The sequence below is a fragment of the Pan troglodytes genome, chromosome 1 (genome assembly GCF_028858775.2).
Source record: "Pan troglodytes isolate AG18354 chromosome 1, NHGRI_mPanTro3-v2.0_pri, whole genome shotgun sequence".
NCBI lineage: Eukaryota > Metazoa > Chordata > Mammalia > Primates > Hominidae > Pan > Pan troglodytes.
The window spans coordinates 177,153,988-177,181,474 of NC_072398.2; the positions used below are offsets into that span (position 1 = coordinate 177,153,988).

General features: G+C 41.3%; 1 protein-coding gene across 6 annotated transcripts in view; it reads left to right on the top strand.

Moving 5' to 3' along the window:
* Positions 1-158: 158 nt before the first annotated feature.
* Positions 159-27,487, top strand: part of NDC1 (NDC1 transmembrane nucleoporin) — a 71,907-nt gene continuing 44,578 nt past the window's right edge. For 2 of the 6 annotated variants that reach the window (XM_513417.7, XM_063802117.1), the window contains exons 1-6: positions 159-581; positions 3,154-3,274; positions 6,208-6,309; positions 10,636-10,810; positions 12,869-13,007; positions 18,799-18,907. In XM_513417.7, the coding sequence (XP_513417.7) occupies positions 219-581; positions 3,154-3,274; positions 6,208-6,309; positions 10,636-10,810; positions 12,869-13,007; positions 18,799-18,907 (1,009 nt within the window). In that variant the 5' untranslated portion in view covers positions 159-218. Of the gene's footprint in view, positions 582-657; positions 880-3,153; positions 3,275-6,207; positions 6,310-10,616; positions 10,811-12,868; positions 13,008-18,798; positions 18,908-27,487 lie in introns of those variants that run through there. The other 4 variants (XM_063802124.1, XM_009458144.5, XM_063802125.1 and 1 more) reach the window with 4 other exon arrangements.

The following is a 27,487-nucleotide window of genomic DNA, read 5'->3' on the forward strand; positions in this document are numbered from 1 at the left end:
TGAGGGCAGATCATTTTGCTAGCTCTAACTGAAGAATTCCAGTCAATCAATACTGTGGCTGTTATCAGCTTTATAAAAGACTACTATTCCCAGCATGCCTCAAGGCACCTCCAGGAAGACCTTGACTCCCAGCATTCTGTACTTTGGAACTCCGAGTCCCAGAATGCAACATTCCTCCTACTTCCTCCCAGGGGGCCGTCGAGACTACAGTTCCCAGCATGCAGCGTCGCCACCTGCTTCTGGCGCCCCGCTGGACCCTGCTTCGAAGGGACCTTTTGGACGCCAGAGGGCGGTTCCTGGAGTTACCGCCGCGTTTGCGGGACGTGTCTGCGCGGCAGTCCTGGCCTGTTGAGCTTGTCCAGACGAAGCCTCGCAGGGATGGGTTGGAATCTGGGCCGGGCCTCACTCAGGCAGCGTTTGAGGCAGCCCCAGCAGGGTCCTCCTGGGGACTTCCTCCCTTTGAACTGCGGTGGCGGGCGGGCGCACGGTCTCCTGTACGCCCTAGACTAGGGACCGCCATCTCCATGGCCACGGCCGTGAGCGGGCCCTGCGCCGGCAAGTCGCGGGACATACTGTGGCGCGTGAGTGCGGCGTGCACTGTGGCACGCGCTGCCTGGGTCGGGCCGGGCGGGCAAGCTCTGATAGCGCGTGCGCGCTGGGCGGGGGAGGGCCTATCCCAGGGCAGCGTGGAGAGAACGCGTGGGGAAGGCACCACTTGGGAGACTGATTGCAGGGTTGTGGGAAGTCCTGAGTGGAAGCTGGTTACGGGGTAGGAGAGGGGTCCTGAGTGGAAGGAAGCTGGTCAGAGTGGGACGGATGGACTAAATGGAAATTGGAATGGGGAGTGAGGCGGAGTTTTACGCAAGGGTACCGTATCCAGTAGGTGCAAAATAAATAACTTCATTTGTTTCGTTAAGAAGTGGGAAGGAATGCACGGAATTGGAAAGAAATGTGGCATTAGTAGAGGCTGGGGTTAGGGTCCAGTAAGCAGGGCAGGTGTTCTTTGTAAGGTAGAATGAGACTGAGCTGAGGGAATAGTACTTCCCCCTTAAAGTTACGGAATTAACAGTACTACATCGCTTCTCTGGAGTGCAAAGAGAAAGAGGAGAAAGATCCCTTTTGGAAAAGTGCTTCTATCCCAGTGCACTGCCATCTCCCCTGTATTCCAAACTAAAAACTGTTGGGTCCGTAAGTCTTATCTTTTTGTTTTTGAGCCGGAGGCTCGCTCCCTGTTGCCCAGGCTGGAGTGCAATGGCGCGTTGTCGGCCCACTGCAACCCCCGCCTCCAGGGTTCAAGCAGTTCTGCCTCAGCTTCCCGAGGAGCTGGGATTATAGGTACGCACCACTACGCCCAGCTAATTTTTGTATTTTTAGTAGAGATGGGGTTTTACCATGTTGGTCAGGCCGGTCTTGAACTCCTGACCTCAAGTGAGTCATCCGCCTCGGTCTCCCAAAGTGCTGAGATTACAGGCGTGAGCCACCGTGCCTGGCCTCTAAAATTTTTTTAAAAATTATTTTTATAATAGAGATACGATATCTTCTCCAGCCTGGTCTTGAGCTCCTGGGCTCAACTAGTCCTCCTGCCTCAGCCTCCTAACTATTTGGGACATCAGGTGCATGCCATCGTGCCTGCTGTGTGTTTAGCATGCATGAGTACTTCATTCCTTTTTGTGGCTGAATAATCCACTGTAGGGACATACCATATTTTGTTTATCCATTCATCAGTATGTGGGTATTTGGGTTGTTGCCACCTTTGGCACTTGTGAGCCACCGCACTTGGCTGACAGTGTCTTCTGAAGCAAAAAAGTTTTAAATATTGCTGATGTCCAATTTATCTATATTTTTCTTTTGTTGCTTATGCTTTTGGTGTCATATCTAAGAAACCATTGCCAAATCCAAGATCATGAAGGTTTACTCCTATGTTTTCTTCCAAGAGTTTTATAGTTTTAGCTCTTACATGTAGGTCTTTAATCCATTTTGAGTTAATTTTTGTATAGAATGTGGGACAGGAGGCTGGGCGCTGTGGCTCACGCCTGTAATCTTAACACTTTGGGAGGCTGAGGTGGGAGGATCACTTGGGGTCAGGAGTTCGAGACCCCATCTCTACTGAAAAAAAAAAATTAGGTGTGGTGGTGGGCACCTGTAACCCCAGCTACTCAGGTGGCTGAGGCAGGAGAATCACTTGAACCCGGGAGGCGGAGGTTGCAGTGAGCTGAGATGGCGCTGTTGCATCTAGCCTGGGGGACAGAGCGAGCTGTCTCAAAATCACAACATCAAAAAGAATGTGGGATAGGAGTTTAACTTTATTCTTTTTTTGTTGTTGTTAGACAGAGTCTTGCTCTGTTGCCTGGGCTGGAATGATGCCTGGCTAATTATTAAAAAATTTTTTTGTAGAGACAGGGTTTTACCATGTTGGCCAGGCTGGTCTCAAACTCCTGGCCTCAAGTGATCCGCCCACCCTGGCCTCCCAAAGTGCTGGGATACAGGTGTGAGCCACCACGCCCGGCCTCAACTTTTTGGTGGACTGCCTCCTAACTGCATTGTCTCTGGTTTGGTTCGTGTCCCAACTCCTCCATCTTCCTTAAAGCCAGCTTTCGGTAAACAGACATGTTTTACCTTGAGCAACATGAATTTGATTGTCACTTTCATGCTTAAAACCCCTCTATATCTTCTTGTATTATTCAGCAGTAAATATTTTCCTCCTATATGATAGATACGGGCAATTCAAACATGAATAGAATGCTACAGTGCCGTAGTTGCCCAGTAAAGGTTCATATCTGATGATTGTAAATACAGTTACAGTATAAGGTGGTTCCCATAAAATGTGTACAGCCTTTATATATTAATATAGCTATCAATTAAGCCTAGAGAGACAAGTATTAGTTGCTCTAAAACAGCTGTAAATCAATGCCCACCACCCCTCATACAAAGTATGATATTTGATGTTGCACCTAACTTTGTACTAATGCAGGCATCAGCTCACTGATACTATAAATTCTTTAGTGGTACGTAATGTTATTACTAGTAGTGAATGTTTGAGTTACGGATTATGATCTGAGTTAGTGGTTAACATCCTGTATGAAAAGATAGGATTTGCATAACTGAAATAATTTAACTGACTTCATGAGTGAGGGTTTTTCTTTTTGTTTATAGGTTTTGGGCTGGAGGATAGTTGCAAGTATTGTTTGGTCAGTGCTATTTCTACCCATCTGCACCACAGTATTTATAATTTTCAGCAGGATTGATTTGTTTCATCCTATACAGTGGCTGTCTGGTAGGTGATACTCAACTTGGGGAGAAAGTTATAGGACCTACTTCTCAACATAAAAATTGCATTATGTTTCAAGCAGTTTATTTTCAATTACTGCCTATGTTATATTGACACATCAAAACATTCACTTTGAGATAATTTTAAGATGTCTCCTTCATAACATAAATCACCTTTTTATTATGTAATAAGATTAATAAGCTTGTCAAAGACTGTGATCATAGGAACGAAAAGATCATTAGAAGACCCCATAAATGAAAACTTAGTTTCATTTGTTTTTCCTTTGGGCAGCTTTATTGAGATTGTTTGTCTCTTTAAAATACAGAACGGTTCCTGTCATCGATTCGAAATTGTGGGTAGAAAATATGACATGTACCTCTTTTAAAAATACGTCTAAAATTAAGAGCACTTGATTTCTTTTTTTGAAACAGAGTCTCGCTCTGTCACCCAGGCTGAGTGCAGTGGCTCAGTCTTGGCTCACTGCAACCTCTGCTTCCCATCTTCAAGCAATTCTTGTGCCTCAGCCTCTTGAGTGGCTGGGATTACAGGCATGCACCACCACGCCCGGCTGATTTTTGTATTTTTAGTAGATACGGGGTTTCGCCACGTTGCCCAGGCTGGTCTTGAGCTCCTGACTTCAAGCAATCCACCTGCCTCAGCCTCCCGAAGTGCTGGGATTACAGGTGTGAGCCACCACACCTGGCCTAAAATGTTCCTTAAATTCCTTAGAGACTAAATAAAATTACTAAATGTATTAAAATTAACTTGTTTTCTGTTAATAACTACCCATTATTGCCTGTTTACCGTGTGCCAGCTCCTTACATATATTACTTCTTATCCTTCCTGTAACTGTGTAGTTAAGAGGTACTTTCTACTTTATAAATGGGATAACTGAGATTCAGGTTAAATAATCCATGCAGAGACACCCAGCTAGTGAGTAACTGATTTAGGATTGAAAATTGGTCTTTCTTTTGCCTTGTAAAGTGGGAAGTTGAGTTTTTAATTTCGTTTTTCACAAGAAAATGCCAGTTTTCGAGGAGTTGGACTGTTTACCCATGACCTTTGGAGATACTGGTGTTAAGTTTCTTGTTGACGTACGTCCATCACTTTTTCGATAGGTCCCACTGGTCAGGTGAAATTAAGCCATAAGCCAGCACAGGCATAGCAAATATTTCTATAGCCACCTTACCTGTGTCTGCTTCACTCACTGATCATGGCTCTCTGGTGGCAACCTCACAGTACTCAATCTTGTATTTGAGAGCCATTACCAATTGTTCACAATTGGCACTGGGGACAAAAACTTTTTGCCATTTCATGGCCAGAGGTTTTTTAATCCTCATCACACTTTCTCTGCAGGTTGGATTTGATTTATGCCATTTTCCTCATCAGAAGCTTGGATTTAATTGTAGATACTTAGTAAATATTCCTCATTAATTTAGGTCAATGCGCCGAGTGTGGTGGCTCACCCCTGTAATCCCAGCACTTTGGGAGGCTGAGGCGGGCGGATTGCCTGAGCTCAGGAGTTTACGACCAGCCTGGGTGTGGTGGCATGCACCTGTAGTCCCAGCTACTCGGGAGGCTGAGGCAGGAGAATTGCTTAAAGGGGGAGTGGGGGGTGGAGGCTGCAGTGAGCTGAGATCACGCCACTTCACTCCAGCCTGGGTGACAGAGTGAGACTCCATCTCAAAAAAAAAAAATTTAGGTCAATGAATTGTACTTTTAAAAATAAGTGGTTAATTTTTAAGTCTTAGCAAACATGTTCTTATTTTTATTTCATTTGTTCATATTTTTAGGCATTATATATATATTTTAAACTTTGAGATGGAATATCGATTGTTGAACTACTCTAAAATGTGAATGTATTAGTATTTCATGGGGGCATCCTGATTTTTTTGTTTTTGAGTTCCGCTCGTTTAGATGATGTAATGTATGGCTTATTCTATTTCCAAAAATGTTACTTTAGCTATATGAGGTAATTGCATTTATGAAGAAGAGATCTGAAAAGTATTCTTTATATTTTAAGAAAAAACTTTGTTGGTATATTACTAAAGATGATACTTCTCTTTCACATGATTAAATATTTGCGTATGCGTGGCTGGGTGTGATGGCTCATACCTGTAATCCCAGCATTTTGGGAGGCCGAGGTGGGTGAATTACTTGAGGTCAGGAGTTTGAGACCAGCCTTGACAACATAGTGAGAACCCAAAAAATAGCCATGGCGGGCATCTGTAATCCCAGCTACTGGAAGGCTGAGGCAGGAGAATTACTTGAACCCAGGAGGCGGAGGTTGCAGTGAGCCAAGATCGAGCCACTACACTCCAGCCTGGGCAACAGAGCAATACTCTGTCTTGAAAGAAAGAAAGACAGAGAAAAGAAAGAAAGAAAGTTTTGCCATGTTCTAGTGTTTTGTCTGATGTTAACTGGGTCATTTAAGAAATTCTAGTATAATTTTAAAGTACCTGGGGCCAGGTACGAATAACTCACACTGTAACTCCTTTTTTTTTCCCCCCTTTGTTTTTGAAACAAGGTCTTTCTCTGTTGCCTAGGCTGGAGTGCAGTGGCATGATCACTGCTCACTGCAGCCTCAAACTCCCAGGCTCAAGTGATCTTCCCACTTCAGCCTCCCGAGTAGCTAGAGACTGCAGGTGTGCACCACCACACCTGGCTATCTTTGTATTTTTGTAGAGATAGGGTTTTGTCATGTGCCCAGGATGGTCTTGAGCTCCCTGGCTTAGTGATCCCCCCATGCCCAGCCCACACTGTAGTTCTTGAGTTGATATCTCATTGAACCTGTCAGTGGTGTACAATTAAATTCTTGAAGAAAAGATAACCTTTAAAATTAATGACAATTGTGGTTCAAGCTCTTTTTATATTGCAGTGTCCTGAACGTGACTACATGACTGAATAACTTTTACTAATTCATCTCTCTTGTGTTTTAGATTCTTTCAGTGACCTGTATAGTTCCTATGTAATCTTTTACTTCCTGCTGCTGTCAGTGGTAATAATAATAATAAGTATTTTCAATGTGGAGTTCTATGCAGGTGAGTTTTCAAATGTTAACCTTCTTAGAAATATGCAAATTTATTTAACTAAGGCAAGACTTAGTACATTTTATATGTGAATGTGATGTGTTTCGTGTCAAAAATTTAAAAATGTGTACAGAATCATATGCTTCGAATGTTGTACCTTAAAATTTATTTGGGTGCTAGTTTCTGTTTTAAAAATATATTTAGACTTTTTAGGACAAATATTATATGATTCTACTTATACGAGGTATCTGGAGTACTCAAATTCATAGAGAAAGAAAGTAGAATGCTGGTTACCAGGCGCTGGGGGAGGGGGAGTGGAGAATTGCTGTTTAATGGGTAGAGTTGTGGAAGATGGAAAAGTTTGGGAGCTGGATGGTGGTAATGGTTGTACAACAATATGAGTGTACTTATGCCACAGAACTGTGTACCTAAAAATGGTTCGAATAGTGAATTTTATTATTTTACCACAATAAAAAAATTTAGACCTTTTAATAGTTCATAACTAGTATTAAAGCTGTGATTTAGCAGATACATTATGAAAAGAATTCCTTTATAGGGAAGACCAGGTGATTTCTAAGTTTTTTTTTCAAATATAATAATCTATAATACTGTGATTAAAAAAAAAACTTATGTTTTGCCTTGGAGAATCACCTGCTGGATTCCAGAGCTTTTAATTTTTCTGTTTCTCTTCATATTCTTTCTGCCTTTTCAGATTCCTTGAGACTGCCTTTAAGATACAAGTTGTGGCAGATTCACATAAGGAAAAAAAGATACAATAAGAAGCTTTTCCTGACACTTATTTTTTTACTATAACATCATTTTCCTTTTTTTTTTTTTTGAGACAGAGTCTCGCTCTGTCGCCAGGCTAGAGTGCAGTGGTGCGATCTCAGCTTACTGCAATCTCTGCCTCCTGGGTTCAAGTGATTCTCCTGCCTCAGCCTCCCAAGCAGCTGGGATTACAGGCATGTGCCACCACGCCCGGCTAATTTTTGTATTTTTAGAAGAGAGGGGGTTTCACCATGTTGGCCAGGATGGTCTTGATCTCTTGACCTTGTGATCTGCCCTCGGCCTCCCAAGTGCTGGGATCACAGGCGTGAGCCACTGCACCCAGCCCATTTTCCTTTTTTTTAAACTTAAAAAAATTTTTTTAAATGTACATGTTCCATATGTGCTAACATGTCTAAAACTTAAATTAGTTTATCATAATGTCATGTTTTAGATTTTACATTTCATTGATTATATGAATATTCTGTTTATTTATTTATTTTATTATTATTATTATTTTTGAGACGGAGTCTTGCTCTGTCGCCCAGGCTGGAGTGCAGTGGCGCGATTTCGGCTCACTGCAAGCTCCGCCTCCCAGGTTCACGCCATTCTCCCGTCTCAGCCTGCCAAGTAGCTGGGACTACAGGCATCCGCCACCATGCCTGGCTAATTTTGTTTTTGTATTTTTAGTAGAGACGGGGTTTCACCATGTTAGCCAGGATGGTCTCAATCTCCTCACCTCGTGATCGGCCTGCCTTGGCCTTCCAAAGTGCTGGGATTACAGGCATGAGCCACCATGCTTGGCCTATTTATTTTTTTTTTGAGAGAAACAGATGCAGTGGGATCATAGAATACTCAGACCGGGAGGAATTTTTTTTTTTTTGAGACGGAGTTTCACTCTTGTTGCCCAGGCTGGAGTGCAATGGCGTGATCTCGGCTCACTGCAACCTCTGCCTCCCAGTTTCAAGCGATTCTCCTACCTCAGCCTCCTGAGTAGCTGGGATTACAGGCAGGCACCACCACACCTGGCTAATTTTTTCTATTTTTAGTAGAGACGGGATTTCTCCATGTTGGTCAGGCAGGTCTCAAACTCCTGACCTCAGGTGATCGGCCTGCCTCGGCCTTCCAAAGTGTTGGGATTACAAGCGTGAGCCACCGCGCCCAGCCTACATCATTTTCCTTTTTAGTTCTTCAATACTTCCTTGTAAAATCTGGCGTAAAATTTCAAATTCTGACTTTGGATGTTACAATACGTATCCTTTTCCCTTGCTTGCTTTCTGTTTTTGGTCTCCAAGATGGAGTCCAGCTTTGTCGCCCAGGCTAGAGTGCAGTGGCACGATCTCGGCTCACTGCAACCTCCACCTCCCAGGTGCAAGCAATTCTTCTGCCTCAGCCGCCTGAGTAGCTGGGATTACAGGCGTATGCCACCATGCCTGGCTAATTTTTGTATTTTTAGTAGAGACGGGGTTTCACCACGTTGGTCAGGCTGGTCTCGAACTCCTGACCTCAAGTGATCCGCTTGCCTTGACCTCCCAAAGTGCTGTGATTACAGGTGTGAGCCACTGGGCCCAGCCTCGCTTTCTTTCTTTCTTTTTTTTTTGAGATGGAGTCTCGCTCTGTTGCCCAGGCTGGAGTGCAGTGGTATGGTCTTGGCTCGCTGCCGCCTCTGCCTCCCGGGTTCAAGTGATTCTCCTGCCTTAACCTCCTGAGTAGCTGGGATTACAGTTGCCTGCCACCTCGCCCGGCTATTTTGTGTATTTTTAGTAGAGATGGGGTTTCACCATATTGGCCAGGCTGGTCTCAAACTCCTGAACTCATGATCTGCCCACCTTGGCCTCCCAAAGTGCTGGGATTACAGGCATGAGCTACTGCACCCAGCCTGCTTTCTTAATTCCTCACTATTGACTAGTAAGCTTTTTCCATGCAAGCCCTATTCGAAACTCCTTGGCTTACAGCCACACTTAAACAGAGTGTTCTTTCATACTCTCCCATATGCTTGGGTCATCTTCTGTATGTAATATGTCAGTTGAGGGGTCCCCAGCCAGTCCTTCTTAAAGCCTGACTATTCACTTTGGCTCATTCCTTCAGTAACCATCCCTTATGCATTTACTATATGCCATGCATTGTGTGGGGAGAAAAGAGAAATGATAGGTCCCATCTTTCTCCAGAGATCGTGATTAATGGAGAGACAGTAAACATGAAGCATATTTGATTACAGTACATTGGATGGTAAGAGCTTGTATAGGAGCACCACTTGCCCCAGCATGGGGGAACTTGAGGAGATGATCCTTAAACCAAGCCTTGCAGGATGAGTTGAATTAAGTAGACAAAGAAGGAAAATGATGTTCTAGAGAGAAGGTATAGCATATAAAAAGGCTTAGTGACATGAGAGGGTTTGGTATATTTAGAGTGTTATAAGTTAGTTGCACAGTCAGTAGGACCTTGTGGGCATTTCTGGTTGGGAGGGAGAGGTGATAGGAGCCTCTTCCTCAAAGTATAAAGCACCTGAAACTTGTCCCTTCATACTTAATTTTCTACCTCCTGCCATCTCTTTACTTTGAGTATAGTAAGAGCAAAATACCTACGTAGATAGATCAGGGAACCCTAGGCTAGCTGTTTCCAAAGGTAAACATCCCTCATGTCCTACCCATACTTGCCTCCCTAGCTCATTTGCAGAAAATGTTTTTGGATTGTCTGAAGGGTATTAAAAATCCTTATATAAGCATTTATCTTAGCATTTATGTTGTCAGTATTTACCTACTTTATGGTTTATTTTTCGTAAGTGGATTATATATTGACAGTTTCAAATGCTGATGGCAGGAGTTCTTTTTAAAAAGTAGGCCAGGCATGGTGGCTCATGCCTGTAATCCCAACACTTTGGGAGGCCAAGGTGGGTGGATCACCTGAGGTCAGGAGTTTGAGACCAGCCTGACCAACATGGTGAAACCCCATCTCTACTAAAAATACAAAAACTAGCCAGGCATGGTGGCAGGCACCCGTAATCCCAGCTACTTGGGAGGCTGAGGCAGGAGAATCGCTTGAATCCAGGAGGCAGAGGTTGCAGTGAGCCAAGATTGCGCCACTGCACTCCAGCCTGGGCAACAAGAGCGAAACTCCGTCTCAAAAATAAATAAAATAAAATAAAATAAATAAATAAATAAATAAAAAGTCAGTATTCAGGAGCTGAACCCAGTCACTCTCCCACACTGCAAGACCATTACAGTAGTCCATATATGAAAAAAAAAATCATTATTCTTTTATGGTGCTTAGGAGAATACTAGGATAGGCACTATTGGAACTATTAGGAAATTTTAATGAAAAATGTTGATCATGCTGTCCTTAGGTTTCATCTCTAGATTCTTTGGATTTTTTTTGTGTCTGTTTATTCATGCTTTCCTCAAATTTTTTTAACTTAGAATTTTTAACTTTAAATTTTTCTGTATTGTATTTGCGTTGACTGTGGATTTCTCTCTGCCTTTGGAGCATTTGTGCAAGGATGAGAGGGGATAGTTTAGATCCTCTAACTGCATGTGCTGTAGGTTATAAAGCCACAGTAATGTGTTTCCTTTGCAGTTGTGCCTTCTATTCCTTGCTCCAGACTAGCTCTGATAGGGAAGATCATTCATCCTCAGCAACTCATGCACTCATTTATTCATGCTGCAATGGGAATGGTGATGGCCTGGTGTGCTGCAGTGATAACCCAGGGCCAGTACAGTTTTCTTGTGGTTCCCTGCACTGGTACTAACAGGTAATATTAAATATATATTTCCTTAGGAATCTCATTTACTTACTAAGCCAAAGGTGACCTATATAGGTTAATCCTATGAGTATTCTTTGCTTTCCAGACTTCTGCAAAAGGTGCTTTTTGCATATATCAAGTGTTTTTAATATTTTGTGTTTATTGATTTCAGCAATTAAAAAAATTTATTATGTGCAAGGTGCTATGCGATTTATGAGAGTGACTCAAACATAGACTATAAGCTCTTTGAGAGTTGAGAACAATGGAGAAAGACATGGATGCAGAGGGATGTAATAGGATGAAGAAAGTGAGATGTGCAGACAAAACCTGTGGAGGTTCAGAAAACAAGAGGGATCCACACATGTTCTTGGAAGAGGTAGCATTTGGTTGGAGTTTGAAGGAAGGGTAGTATGGAAAGAATGAAGAAAAATTTTTAAAAATTATAACTGCCTTTTATAGAGTGCTCTTATAATTTTGAAACTTGTATAGTTCTTGAACACATGGCATTGATACTAATTGCAAATTGATATTCTGACTTTAAAAATTAAAAAAGATTACTGGAAGCCAGGAGTGGTGGCATGCGCCTGTAGTCCCACTGCTTGGCAGGCTGAGGCTGGAGGATCCCTTGAGCTCAGGAATTAGAGGCTGCAGTGCCCTATGATTATGCCTGTGAATAGCTCCTGCACTCCAGCCTGGGCAGCATAGTGAGACCTTGTTTTTTGTTGTTTTTTTTTTAAACAAAGATGATTGGAGTGATCTTAAGTTCTCTATTTTCCACTGACTTTAAAACAGTGTTACATTATTACTACTGAATACTTGATTTTCTTTTTGCCTCTAGCTACTATTATATAAGGCAGGTTGTTTTTTCCTCCTTAATATCATAGGCTTTCTTTGGTAAAAACTGTCTTGTTGATAAACATTAAATGATAAAAGACTGTGAGTACAGGACTACTATGAAAAAGGAAATCCCAAATGCTCACCATGGATGAGTCTTGAATTCCTTTTTGCACTTCTCCTCCTAATGGAGGTGGCAGTGAAGTTCCAGGGAGCAGAAGGCAGCAGTAAGCTACAAGTCGTTGAAGACATTATAATGCCTATTACAAATACATTTCCTGATGATTTCACAGTCAGAATCTTTAACAAAACTAATCTTCATCATTTTGTAACTCGGAGTTCAGATAACAGTTAACCTTGAGTCTTACCTCTCATGGAGTTAGATGGTGGGGCAGGCCTACAACCTGTGTGCCTCTATTAAAAATTGAGTTCTACTGAATTATGATGTTGGCTCTGTATACCCCCAGATATCTCATAGATCATAGAGATTCTCAAGAAACTCTCAAAGGAGTTTGAGAGCTTGTTGTTTACCAAATAGATCTTATGCTTATAATTAAAGCTATTGTAAAATGATAGGGTAGTGGCTTAAAGCAGTGTCCAGCAGGGGGATCCTCTTAGATTTGGGAAGCATCAGGAGTTCCTCTTCAGCAGGAGTCCTTCAGGCAGTTCAAACAGATGATAAGTCCCATAGCCACCTGGGAGCTGCAGTCTTGTCTGTGGATACAACTCAGGTACAAGAAGGAAAAAAAAATCAGTATCAGACATGTATGGGACTCTATCTGCTTTAAAGGCCTTGTGCCCCACAAAATCCAGTAGTATCTCTTGTAGCAATTTTATGGGCACAGGATCCCCATGAGGGAATACTCAGTTTTAAAGAGAGAACACAAACCCAATGTTATGGCATCTCTATCAGGTATATATAACTTATTTACAGTTGCTGTCAGCCCAGACACTTGTAAGCAATACTGCTTATTATTATAGTAGATATACTTAATCATATCAGATTTCCAGGGGAACAGAGGTAGAATTAATTAAAGATCAGAGTCTCATGATTCAGGAAAAAAGGTTTTGTTAATCTTGTTCACACTTACTGAAAACGAGCCATCTTGTTAGAATTTGGGACATTTCTTAAGTCATTAAAGTAATTAAGCTTTGCCTTCAGTAAACATTGAGCCTAAAACAGTGATACATGTCCCTGACTGTTGAATTAATAACTTAATTTTTTCCCTTCAGCTTTGGTAGCCCTGCTGCGCAAACCTGCTTAAATGAATATCATCTTTTTTTCCTACTGGCTGGAGCATTTATGGGCTATAGCTATAGCCTCCTGTATTTTGTTAACAACATGAACTATCTTCCATTTCCCATCATACAGGTAAGATCATTTGAGCATTACTTGATGTCAAAATTTGGCTGAGGTAAAATTGCCTTGCTGCATATGTATATAACTGGATTTATCTGATTCATTCAAGATTTGATAACCAACACTTAGAACTGAAATCCTCAAAATGCCATTTAGCGAGAAGAGATTTGTCTTCATGAGACTTCAGCATATTTTTGAGAGTTGTAGCTACCTTTTCCTGTTGCCAATCTCAGAATACCTCTTTGCTACACTGTTTCCCTCCCTGCTAGGTAGTGGCACTTGCTGTGACCCAGCAGGGTTTGGGGAAGATGATGATGACATTCATGCAAAGTACTCTGTGTAGCTTCTTTTTTTTTGGAGACAGAGTCTCGCTTCTTTGCCCAGGCTGGAGTGCAATGGCGCAATCTCGGCTCACTGCAACCTCCGCCTCCTGGGTTCAAGCAATTCTCCTGCCTCAGCCTCCACATGCCATCACGCCCGGTTAATTTTTGTATTTTTAGTAGAGACGGGGTTTCACCATATTGGCCAGGGTGGTCTTGAACTCCTGACCTCAAGTAATCCACCCACCTCGGCCTCCCAAAGTGCTGGGATTACAGGCATGAGCCACCACGCCCAGCCGCTGCTTTTTTTTTCTTTTTTGAGACAGTCTCACTCTGTCACCCAGGCTGGAGTGCAGTGGCGTGGTCACGGTTCACTGCAGCGTCACCTGCTGGCTCAAGCCATCCTCCCACCTCAGTCTGCCCAAGTATCTGGGTCTACAGGTGTGCACCACTGTGCCTGGCTAATTTTTGTATTTTTTGTAGAGATGGGGTTTCTCCATGTTGCCCAGGCTGGTCTCGAGCTCCTGGGCTCAAGCTATCTGCCTGTGTTGATCTCCCAAAGTGCTGGGATTACAGGTGTGAGCCATCGTGGCTGGCCTGCTAGCTTCTTTTTGAACTTAGAACCTTGTGAGTTTGGGGATGTGCAAGTAATTTTAGAATATATCACTTACTGTCTCCTATCATTTTCAGAACAAGGCAAAGTTTGTATAAATAAAACAGTTTCAGCTGGTTTGAGTGGTAGAGTATAAACTACCTTTCAGTTAGGTCTTAAAAATGTAATCTGGTAGGAGTCATTCCTGGAACTGAGAAGCACTCCTGTGGCAGGAGAGGGAAAGGTGGCTGAGATGTCTCACAGATGCATCAGGGCTCTTCCCAGCCTGTTTCTGCTGCTCCTCATTCGCACAATTCTATTACTTGCTTCATTCATGCCCTGGCAGGCTGAAGACTGGGCATTGGAGCAAAAATGTTAGAACTAGCCTCCCTCCCACTAGGGCTCAGTCTGGTGGGGAGGGAGGGATATGTAAACAAATGGTATATTACTATAAGAGTATAATATATAAGAATGTGTTGGATTAACTAAAGTTTTTGGCTGGGCACATTGGCTTGTGCCTATAATCCAAGCACTTTGGGAGGCTGAGGTGGGAGGATTTCTTAAGCCCAGGACTTTGAGACCAGTCTGGGCAACATGGCTAGACCGTGTCTCTCTTCTCTCTCTTTTTAAATTTCTTTTTCTTTTTTCTTTCTTTTTTTTTTTCGAGAAAGGGTCTTGCTCTGTCACTCAGGCTGGAGCGCAGTGGCACGATCACCGCTCACTGCAGCTTTGACCTCCCGGCTCGAACAGTCCTCCTACCTCAGTCCTCCTGAGTAGCTGGGGCTACTGGCATGCACCACCAAGCTTGGCTACTTTTTGTATTTTTTGTAGAGTGGGGTCTAGCTACATTGCCCAAGCTGTTCTGGAACTCCTGGACTCAAACGATATACCCACCTCGGAATACAGGCATGAGCCACTATGCCTGGCTGAGACCCTATCTCTTTAAAAAAAGAAGAGAAAGAAAGAAAAAAGAAAGTTTTCACATGCCTGTTGCATCCATGAGAACAAGCTAATAATGAAAATACACACACAGCAGGGAGATGGTGCCCACTGAAAAGGATCTGGCCCTTACCTCCCTGCAATCTGAGTGTATGAAAAAAAAGTCCTATCTAGAAATTCTTCATATCTTGTGAAGATGAATTAAAAGCAGGATGTCAACTTGGCTACCTCAAAATTTCACAAGGAGAAAAACTCCAAAATCTTATACAGAAATGTCCATAATAAATCATCTTTGATTCTAACAAAATTAAGAATATTAAAAATAAAAGAAAGTGTTAGGGAAAAATGAGATGCCCCACAATACCTTGCTGGACCTCCCTGGTCCCCAGTTGAAAATGACCATGTATTTAACACCACAGATGTGCAGTAGAGTGCACATAGAAGTCTGATAGTTGACAATGCTGATAAATTATTGTTTCTACCATGTACTGTCAAAATTTGTAAAATTTTAGTACAACAGGAAAAGGTAGCTACAACTCTCAAAAATATGCTGAAGATTTAGATTCTTCTAGACCATTTAGTGTACATTTACATGTATGTACCTATAACATTATATATTTTGTGAAGTGGGGTTTATATAAGTGGTTTTATCTTATATATATTATTCGGTAACTACTTTTTTCATGTAATTATGAAAATTTAAGGCTTTTTTTTGAGACGGAGTTTTGCTCTTGTCGCCCAGGCCGGAGTGCAGTGGCACAGTCTCGGCTCACTGCAACCTCCGCCTCCCAGGTTCAAGTAATTCTTCTGCCTCAGCCTCATGAGTAGCTGGGACTATAGGCGTGCGCTACCACGCCCAACTAATTTTTGTAGAAAAATTAAGGCTTTTTAAAGATCTACTAATTTTAACCAATTTGCCATTAGTCCATTAGTTTTTTCTTTAAACTTGCCTACACTACTAAAACCAGTTCTATTGCCTTTATCAAATTCTTTGTTCTGTGAGTTACCAGGAGTGTAAAAAATACAAATAATAAAAAAGATGAAAACAAAATCACCCAACCAAAAAAGAACAGGAACAAAAATAATTCTTAATGATGGACCCATAGGGAAAAGCAGACCGTTAGTATGAAGTAGGGCACAAAGAAATGGACATCAAGACAAACTGTGCCAACAAGACTGTTGAAAGTATTACATTTATAGAGCATTTAGCATAGTGCCTGGCACACAGTAAATATTTAGTGAAGGGTAGTTCATAGCTACATCACAGAAGAAATCCAACAGAGAATTGAAAAACACTTCAGCATGGGAGCAAGAGGTGGGGGAAATGGTGTTTTCTGCCTGTCTGCTGAAATGTCGACCTGCTTCCCTAGCCTCTCTGAACCTTTGTGAAGAATGGTTGAGGTGAAAGCTGTAGTAGGAATAGCATAGGAACTATGGCGTTTTTATTGGGGCAGGTGTGTGGTGGTGGTAGCACCCAGTGGCTACACAGAATAGTGCAATTCCACATCTTGTACTTTGAAAATATTTGAACAGACCAATATAATTGAAGCAATATGATTAGTGACCAAGTATTTATATGGGCTACTTTTTGTTTGTTTGTTTTCTTTTTGAGACAGTCTCGCTCTGTCACCTAGGCTGGAGCGCAGTGGCGCAGTCTCGGCTCACTGCAACTTGAACTCTCAGGTTCAAGCAGTCCTCCCAGCTCAGCCTTCCAAAGAGCTGGGATTGCAGGAGCCTGCCACCGTGCCTTATCTTACATATATTATTTTTGTATTTTTAGTAGAGACGGGGCTTTGCCATGATGGCCAGGCTGGTCTCGAACTCCCGACCTCAAGTGATCTGCCCACCTTGTCCTCCCAAAGTTTTGGGATTACAGGCATGAGCCACTGCACCTGGCCTGGGCTGCTTTTTGTAAGATACTGTAGGCATCTCCATTCATAATATGAAGATATAGTTTCTCAATACTATAATTATTTGCTGTTCTTCAGCTTCTGAAATTCCTTAAGGAAGAATCAGTTGTAATATAAGCATAAAAGAAGACCAGGGCTGGGTGCAGTGGCTCATGCCTGTAATCCTAGCACTTTGGGAGGTCAAGGTGGGCAGATTGCCTGAGCTCAGGAGTTTGAGAGCAGCCTGGGCAATATGGCAAAACCCCATCTCTACTGAAAATATAAAAATTAGCCAGGCGTGGCGTGCCTATAGTCCTAGCTACTCAGGAGGCTGAGGCACAAGAATTGCTTGAACCTGGGAGGTAGAGGTAGCAGTGAGCTGAGATGGCACCACTTCACTTGAGTCTGGGAGGCAGAGCAAGACTCTTAGCTCCAAAAAAAAAAGAGAGAGAGAAGTACATCTTTTATTTTTTTCTTTTTCCTTAGATTCCTTCTAATCATTTATCTTGTTTTCCATTGGTATTTTAGGGGCAGAGACTGAGAAGGAGAGAGAGGTAGACAACCTTTGTTTCAGAAAACGTGTAGTTTTTTCAAGAAAAGACTTTTTTTTTTTAATACTTTAAGTTTTAGTGTACATGTGCACAACGTGCAGGTTTGTTACATATGTATACATGTGCCATGTTGGTGTGCTGCACCCATTAACTCGTCATTTAACATTAGGTATATCTCCTAATGCTATCCCTCCCCACTCCCCGATTTTTTTTTCTTATTTGATTCCTTTTTCTTAGATCAAGCTTGTCCAACCTGTGGCCCAACACAAATTCATAAACTTTCTTTAAACATTATGAGATTTTTTTTTGCGATTTTGTTTTCTTTCTTTTTGTTTTTTTTTGAGACAGAGTCTCACTCTGTTGCCCAGGCTGGAGTGCAGTGGTGCAGTCTTGGCTTACTGCAACGTCTGCCTCCTGGGTTCAAGTGATTCTCCTGCGTCAGCCTCCCGAGTAGCTGGGATTACAGGCATGTGCCACCACACCTGGCTAATTTTTGTATTTGTAGTAGAGACGGGGTTTCACCACATTGGTCAGGCTGGTTACGAACCCCTGACCTCAAGTGACACACCTGCCTCAGGCCTCCCAAAGTGCTAGGATTACAGGTGTGAGCCACCGCACCCAGCCCTTTTTCTTTTCTTTTCTTTTTTTTAAGCTCATCAGCTATCATTAGTGTATTTTATGTGTCACCCAAGACAATTCTTCTTTCAGTGTGGCCCAGGGAAGCCAAAAGATAAGGCACCCCTGTCTTAGATCATTAGAATTTTCAGGTTCCCACTAAGGAACTATTTAGCTGGTTCAGCTTTCTTGTCTTTCACATAATTAGAGAGGAGGCATGACTTACTGAGTACAGAAAGAGGGAGCACTAGAACTCACAATTCTTGATTCCTAGGCTAGTGTCTTCTTCACTGCCTCCCATTTTTTTGCAAACAGCATTTTAAAAAATTTAGTGCAAAGGCAGTATGCATCATCTTTAAGATTGGAGGCTCTGAAGCCAGCCTACCTGAATTGATAGCTCAGATTTTCCTTTTGCTGGTTGATAACATTGGTTGTTATTTAATCTCTCTGTGCCTTGTTTTCTTCATCTCTAAGATGAGGGTAGTAGTAAAAACTCCCTTATAGAGTTCTTATGAGGTTTAAATGAATTCAAATATGTAAAGTGCTTAGGACAGACAGTACCTGGTACATGGTAAGCAACATAAAAATGTTAGCTGCTGTTGTTACTGTGTTTCTTGTACTTTCTTCATCTCCATAGTGCTTAGTACCAAGTATGGATTGATATGGTTAATTTTCTTATTTCTGATTTTGTATCAGTGAGATGTTGAATAATATAAATATTAATTTTTTTAACATCTGAAATAGTTGATGTTTTTGCTTCCGCAGTACTCTTTGTCTTCTTATACAATAATTATGTTTTCTATGTAGACTGTTACAGTTAAGTGCTTGCTTTAAGATGATGTTGAGTGTATCATTTGATTTGGATGTGTCATTTGATTCTTTTTTTTTTCCCCACAGCAATACAAGTTCTTGCGTTTTAGGAGATCTCTGCTCTTATTAGTTAAACACAGTTGTGTGGAATCACTGTTCCTGGTTAGAAATTTCTGCATTTTATATTATTTTCTTGGTAAGAATTTCTGCTTTTTGATACAGTGATATATTATCTCATAGCCCAGAAAATGTCAGTTACAAAGTCATTCTTGTGTTTTTGTGTTTTCTACAGTTATAGGTATGTGATTAGCTCAACTGATTCATTGTTTAAATTGTCAAAGAGAATGTATTTAGGAAAATATTGTTGAAGAAAATGTGACATATGCCTATAACGAAATCTTATTTAGCCTTCAAAAAAGGAAATCTTGTTATGTACTACAGCTTGAATAAACCTTGAGGACATTATGCTAAGTGAAATAAGCCAGTCACAAAAAGACAAATACTGTATGATTCCACTTATATGAGGTATCTAAAATAGTCAAACTCTTAAAAAACAGAATGGTGGTTGTCAGGCTGGAGAGTTGGGAAGGGGTGGAGTTGTTCAGTGGGTATAGAGTTTCAGTTTTACAAAATGAAAAGTTCTAGAAATCTGTTGCACAAAAATGTGCATATAGTTAACACTACTGTATTGAACACTTAAAGATGGCTAAGATGGTAAATTTTTTTTTTTTTTTTTTGATGCTCTGTCACCCAGGCTGGAGTGTAATGGCGCGATCTTGGCTCACTGCAACCTCCGCCTCTTGGGTTCAAGTGATTCTCCTGCCTCAGCTTCCCAAGTAGCTGGGACCACTACCAGGCGTGCACCACCATACCCGGCTATTTTTTGTATTTTTAGTAGAGATGGGGTTTCACCATGTTGGCCAGGCTGGTCTTGGACTCTTGACCTCAGGTGATCTGCCCACCTCTGCCTCCCAAAGTGCTAGGATTACAGGCATGAGCCACCACGCCCGGCCTAAGATGGTAAATTTTATGTATAGGTTTTTTACCACAATTAAAAACAAATGCATTCTTTTTTTAAGAAAGAAAAAATACTGTGCATCATTTGGTCATTACTCTATCTAGAAATGACATACTCCTTTTTATAATTTGTAACTTGATACTAATACAATGTAAATATTTTGTTGGTAGGGGAAACTTGTGGAATTTATTAACATGAATATTAAGCACAAAAATGCAGTTTATTATTTAGTATCACAAATAGTGCAAGGTGAAAACATTAATCTTGTTAGCAACATGTAATAATTTAAACAAAATCCTACCTTCAGAAATACTATTTTCAGAGTATAACTTTTTCTGATACTATATTTTCTATGGATATATATTTTATAAAATTCTTCTCACTGTGTATAGGCCATCCTGTTTATTTCTTTCACTTGTAGTTTATATAGTCCATTTCTACATAGCTCTTATGATTGTCATTCTTCTGTAAATACTTCACTGTCATGTTTTTCTTTTAGATTTCTTCTTTCTTTCTTTCTATAAGTTATTGGGGTACAGGTGGTATTTGGTTACAGGAGTAAATTCTTTAGCGGTAATTTGTGAGATTTAGGTGCACCCATCACCCAAGCAGTATACATTGCACCTTATTTGTAGTCTTTTATCCCTCATCCCCCTCCCACTCTTCCTTGCAAGTCCCCAAAGTCCATTGTATTATTCTTATGCCTTTGCATCCTCAGTTTAGCTCCCACGTATCAGTGAGAACATACAATGTTTGATTTTCCATTCCTGAGTTACTTCACTTAGGATAATAGTCTCCAGTCTCATCCAGGTCACTGCAAATGCTGATAATTCATTCCTTTTTATGTGCATAGTATTCCATCATATATATATACACAGTTTCTTTATCCACTCGTTGATTGATGGGCATTTGGGTTGGTTCCACAATTTTGCTATTGTGAATTGTGCCGCTATAAATATGTGTGTGCAAGTATCCTTTTTGAATAATGACTTCTTTTCCTCTGAGTAGATACGCGGTAGTGGGATTGCGGGATCAAATGGTAGTTCTACTTTTAGTTCTTTAAGGAATCTCCACACTGTTTTCCATAGTGGCTGTACTAGTTTACATTCCCACAAGCAGTGTAGAAGTGTTCCTTGTTGACCGCATCCATGCCAACATCTACTGTTTTTTGATTTTTTGATTATGGCCATTCTTGGAGGAGTAAGGTGGTATTGCATTGTGGTTTTAATTTGCATTTCCCTGATCATTAGTGATATTGAGCATTTTTTCATATGTCATTTGCCATTTGTCATTTTCTATGTCATTGACTATTTGTATATCTTCTTTTGAGAATTGTCTATTCATGTCCTTAGCCCACTTTTTGATGGGATTGTTTGTTTTTTTCCTTACTGATTTGTTTGAGTTTGTTGTAGATTCCGGATATTAGTCCTTTGTCACATGTATAGATTGTAAAGATTTTCTCCCACTCTGTGGGTTGTCTGCTTACTTTGCTGTTTTTTTTTTTTTTTTCCCCATGCAAAAGCTCTTTAGTTTAATTAGGTCCCAGCTATTTATCGTTGTTTTTATTGCATTTGCTTTTGGGCTCTTGGTCATGAATTCCTTGCCTAAGCCAATGTCTAGAAGGGTTTTTTTCAATGTTATCTTCTAGAATTTTTATAGTTTCAGGTCTTAGGTTTAAGTCCTTAATCCATCTTGAGTTGATTTTTGTATAAGGTGAGAGATGAGGATCCAGTTTCATTCTTCTACATGTGGCTAGCCAATTATCCTAGCATCATTTGTTGAAAAGGGTGTCCTTTCCCCACTTTATGTTTTTGTTTGCTTTGTCGAAGATCAGTTGGCTGAAAGTATTTGGGTTTATTTCTGGGTTCTCTATTCTGCTCCATTGGTCTATGTGCGTATTTTCATACCAGTACCACTCTGTTTTGGTGACTATGGCCTTATAGTATAGTTTGAAATCAGGTAGTGTGATGCCTCCAGATTCGTTCTTTTTGCCTGGTCTTGCTTTGGCTATGTGGGCTCTTTTTCGGTTCCATATGAATTTAAGAATTGTTTTTTCTAATTCTGTGAAGAATGACGGTGGTATTCTGATGGGGATTGTGTTGAATTTTTAGATTACTTTTGGCAGTATGGTCATTTTCATAATATTAATTACCCATACATGAGCATGGGATGTGTTTCCATTTGTTTGTGTTGCCTGATTTCTTTCAGCAGTGTTTTGTAGTTTTCCTTGTAGAGATCTTTCGACTCCTTGGTTAGGTATACTCTTAAGTATTTCATTTTTTTTGCAGCTATTCTAAAAGGGTTTGAGTTCTTGATTTGATTCTCCACTTGGTCACTGTTGGTGTATAGAAGAGCTACTGATTTGTGTGCATTAATCTTGTAGCTGGAAACTTTGCTGAATTCTTTTATCAGTTCTAGCAACTTTTTGGAGGAACCCTTAGGGTTTTTAAGGTAAATGATCATATCATCAGCAAACAGTGACAGTTTGACTTCCTCTTTACTGATTTGGATGCCTTTAAATTCTTTCTCTTGTCTGATTGCTCTAGCTAGGACTTCCAGTACTATGTTGAAGAGGAGTGGTGAGAGTGGGCATTCTTGTCTGTTCCAGTTCTCAGAGGGAATGCTTTCAGCTTTTCCCCACTCAGTGTTATGTTGGCTGTGGCGTTCTCATAGATGGCTTTTATTACATTAAGTTATGGCCCTTGTATGCCAATGTTGCTGAGAATTTTAATCATAAAGGAATGCTGGATTTTGTTGAATGTTTTTTCTGCATCTGTTGAGATGATCATGTGATTTTTGTTTTTAATTCTGTTTATGTGGTGTATCACATTTATTGACTTGTGTATGTTAAACCATCCCTGCATCCCTGGCATGAGACCCACTTGATCATGGTGGATTATCTTTTTGATATGTTGTTGGATTCCGTTAGCTAGTATTTTGTTAAGGATTTTAGCATCAATATTCATCAAGGATAACAGTCTGTAGTTTTTCTTTTTTGGTTGTGTCCCTTCTGATTTTGGTATTAGGGTGATGCTGGCCTCATAAAATGAATTAGGGAGGGTTCCTTCTTTATCTTGTGCAATAGTGTCAAAAGGATTGGTACCAATTCTTCTTTGAATGTCTGCTAGAATTCTGCTGTGAATCCATCTGGTCCTGGACTTTTTTTTGTTGGTAATTTTAAAATTACCATTTCAATCTCACTGCTTGTTATTGGTCTGTTCAGGGTATCTGATTCTTCCTGATTTAAGCTAGGAAGGTTGTATTTTTCCAGGAATTTATCTGTCTCTTCTAGGTTTGGTAGTTTATGTGCGTAAAGGTGTTGTTCATAGTAGTTGTGAACGATCTTTCGTATTTCAGTGGTGTCAGTTGTAATATCTCCTGTTTTGTTTCTTAGTGAGGTTATTTGGATTTTTCTTTTTTTGGTTAATCTTGCTAATGGTCTATCAGTTTTACTTATCTTTTCAAAGAACCAGCTTTTTTTTTCATTTATCTTTTGTATTTTTGTTGTTGTTGTTGTTTCAAATTCATTTAGTTCTGCTCTGATCTCAGTTATTTCCTTTTTTCAGCTGGGTTTGGGTTTGATTTGTTATTTCTGTAGTTCCTTGAGGTGTGACCTTAGAATGTCAGTTTGTGCTCTTTCATTCTTTTTGATGTAGGTGCTTAGGGCGATGAACTTTCCTCTTAGCACCACCTTTACTGTATCCCAGAGGTTTTGATAGGTTGTGTCATTATTGTCATTCAGTTCAAAAAATTATTTTTTATTTATTTATTTATTTATTTATTGAGATGGAGTCTTGCTCCGTTGCCCAGGCTGGAGTGCGGTGGCGTGATCTTGATTCACTGCAAGCTCCGCCTCCTGGGTTCACGCCATTCTCCTTCCTCAGCCTCCCGAGTAGCTGGAACTACAGGTGCCCGCCACCATGCCCGGCTACATTTTTTTGTATTTTTAGTAGAGACGGGGTTTCACCGTGTTAGCCAGGATGGTATCGATCTCCTGACCTCGTGATCCACCCGCCTCGGCCTCCCAAAGTGCTGGGATTACAGGCATGAGCCACTGCACCCAGTCAAAAAATTTTTTAATTTCCATCTTGATTTCGTTTTTGACCCAGTGCTCATTCAGGAGCAGATTATTTAATTGCCATGTATTTGCATGGTTCTGAAGGTTTCTTTTGGAGTTGATTTCCAGTTTTATTCCACTGTGATCTGAGAGAGTGCTTGATATAATTTCAGTTTTCTTAAATTTATTGAGGTTTGTTTTATGGCCTATCATATGGTCTATCTTGGAGAAAGTTCCATGTGCTGTTGAATAGAATGTGTATTCTATGGCTGTTGGATGAAATGTTCTGTATCTATCTGTTAAGTCCATTTGTTCCAGGTATAGTTTAAATCCATTGTTTTTTTGTTGACTTTCTGTTCTCATAACCTATCTAGTGTTGTCAGTGGATTATTGAAGTCCCCCACTATTGTGTTGCTATCTTATCTCATTTCTTAGGTCTATTAGTAATTGTTTTATAAATTTGGGAGCTCCAATGTTAGATGCATGTATGTTTGGGATTGTGATATTTTCCTGTTGGATGAGACCTTTTAATATTATATAATGTCCCTCTTTGTCTCTTTTAACTGCTGTTGCTTTAAAATTTGTTTTGTCTGATATAAGAATAGCTACCTCTGCTTGCTTTTAGTGTCCATTTGCATGAAATGCCTTTTTCCACCCCTTTACTTTAAGTTTATGTGGTCCTTGTGTGTTAGGTGAGTCTCCTGAAGGCAGCAGATGGTTAGTTGGTGAGTTCTTATCCATTCTGCGGTTCTGTATCTTTTAAGTGGAGGATTTAGGCCATTTACATTCAATGTTAGTATTGAAATATTAGGTACCATCGAATTCACCATGCTTTTTGTTGCCTGTGTACTTTGTTTGTTTGCTTTTTGTTTTTGCTTTTCAACATGTATTTTTGTTTTATAGGTCCTGTTTGATTTATGCTTTAAAGAGGTTCTGTTTTGATGTGTTTCCAGAATTTGTTTCAAGATTTAGAGCTCCTTTTAGCAGTTCTTGTAATGGTGGCTTTGTAATGGTGGCTTGGTAATGGCGAATTCTCTCAGCATTTATTTGTCTGAAAAAGGCTGTATGTTTTCTTCATATATGATGCTTAGTTTCGCTGGATACAAAATTCCTGGCTGATAATTGTTTTGTTGGAGGAGGCTGAAGATAGGGCCCCAATCCCTTCTAGCTTGTCGGGTTTCTGCTGATAAATCTGCTGTTAATCTGATAGGTTTTCCTTTATAGGTTACCTGGTGCTTCTATCTCACAGCTCTTAAAGATCCTTTCCTTCGTCTTAACTTTGGATAACCTGATGACAGTGTGCCTAGGCAAAGATCTTTTTGTGATGAATTTTTCAGGTGTTCTTTAGTGCTTCTTGTATTTGGATGTCTAGGTCTAGCAAGGCCAGGGAAGTTTTCCTTGATTATTCCCCCGAATATGTTTTGCAAGCATTTAGAATTCTCTTCTTCCTCAGGAACATCGATTATTCTTAAGTTTCGTTGTTTAACATAATCCCAGACTTCTTGGAGACCTTGTCCATATTCTCCTTTTTTTCTTTGTCTTTGTTGGATTGGGTTAATTTGAAGATCTTGTCTTCAAGCTCTGAATTTCTTCTACTTGTTAAATTCTATTGCTGAGACTTTCCAGAGCATTTCGCATTTCTAAAAGTGAATCCAAAGTTTCCTGAATTTTTTATTGTTTTTTCTTTAAGCTATCTATTTCTATGAATATTTCTCCCTTCACTTCTTGTATCATTTTTTGGATTTCCTTGCATTGGGCTTCGCCTTTCTCTGGTCCCTCCCTGATTAGCCTAATAACTAACCTCCTGAATTCTTTTTCAGGTTAAGTCAGGGATTTCTTCTTGGTTTGGAGCCATTACTGGTGAACTAGTGTGATTTTTTGGGGGTATTGAAGAGCCTTGTTTAGTCATATTACCAGGGTTGGTTTTCTGGTTCCTTCTCATTTGGGTAGGCTCTGTCAGAGGGAAGGTCTAGGGCTGAAGGCTGTTGTTCACATTCTTTTGTCCCATGAGGTGTTCCTTTGATGCAGTACTCTCCACCTTTTCCTATGGATGTGGCTTCCTGTGAGCCGAACTGCAGTGATTGTTGTTTCTCTTCTGGGTCTAGCCACCCAGCGAGTCTACCTGTCTCTGGGCTGATACTGGGGGTTGTCTGCACAGAGTCCTGTGATGTGAACTGTTTCTGGGTCTCTCAGCCATGGATACCAGCGCCTGTTCCAGTGGAGGTGGTGAGGGGGTGCAGTGGACTCCATGAGGGTTCTTAGCTTTGATGGTTTAATGCTCTACTTTTGTGCTGATTGGGCCTCCTGCCAGGAGGTGGCGCTTTCCGGAAAACCTCAGCTGTAGTAGTGTGGAGAGGGACTGGCAGTGGGTGGGGCCCTAGAACTCCCAAGATTATATGTCCTTTGTATTCGGGTAGGGAAGGACCGTCAGGTGGGGGTGGGGATAGGCGAGTCTGAGCTCAGACTCTCCTGGGTCAGTTTTTGCTGCAGCTGCTGTGGGGAATGGGGGTTAGATTCCCAGGTCACTGGAGTTGTGTGCCTAGGAGGATTATGGCTGCCTCTGCTGAGTCATGCAGGCTGTCAGAGAAGTGAGGGAAAGTGGCAGTCACAGGCCTCACCCAGGTCCCATGCAAACCAAAGGGCCAGTCTCACTCCCACCGCCCTGCAACAGCCCTGAGTCTGTTTCCAGGTGGAAGGCCAGATGGGCTTGAAAACTTGCCCTGGGCTACCTGCTTCCCAGCTGGGAGAGAAAAGAGCTTGGTTCTTGCCCCGCCTGTGGAGTCTACACATTAGATTTGCCCTCTCCCCCAAGTTCTGGCCAGGAGGCTTCTTGCCCCGTTTAAATTGTTACAAAGTTCAGCTGGAGATTTCCTTTTCCCTGTGGAGTTTTACTCCCTGCTCCTCTGGTCACCCTTCTGATGGATCCCTGTGGTGCCAGGCAGGAATGGCCTGCTAGAGAGTGCAGCAAGCTCCCAGGGCCTTTCTGCTGCTTCCTCTACCCCTGTATTTCGCTTGACTCTCTAAATTGGTTCAGCTCCAGGTAAGGTCAGAAACTTCTCCCGCAAACAGACCTTCAGCTTCTCCAGTGGGGGTGTGTGTTCAGAAGAGGAGGGTCTTCCTTTTCCACTTCCACAGTTGGGGCACTCACAGTATTTGGGGTGTCTCCCGGGTCCTCAGGAGCAGTCTGCTTCCTTCAGACGGTCTGTGAGTCCTCTTGTGATTGCTGGTTTGTTCTTGCAGTCGATCTGGAGCTAAAAATCACAACACAAGCATCTGCAAGCTGCCCTGTTTGAAGCTGCAATCTAGTCCTGCCACCCATCTGCCATCATGATTAGTAGTGTCTCTTTTCTTTTAGAGATGGGGTCTTGCTATGTTGCCCAGGCTAGTCTTGAACTCTTGGCTTCAAGTGATCCTCCCACCTTGGCCTCCCAGAGTACTGGGGTTATAGGCATGAGCCATCATGCTCAGCCTCATTGCAATGTATTGACCTACTACATACAGTCAGCCTGGTTGTTCCTCTAGAGTTGTATATTTGGGCTAATTTCGTGACTATGATCATTTCCATGATTTGCTCTTTCTCCTATAACTTCATTTATGTTCAATTCAAATTTCATTTTCAGCATTATCACTTTTCATTTCTTTGTTGCACTTTGATTTTTTTTTTTTTTTGCCAGTTTCTTTTTTTTTTAATTAAAACCATT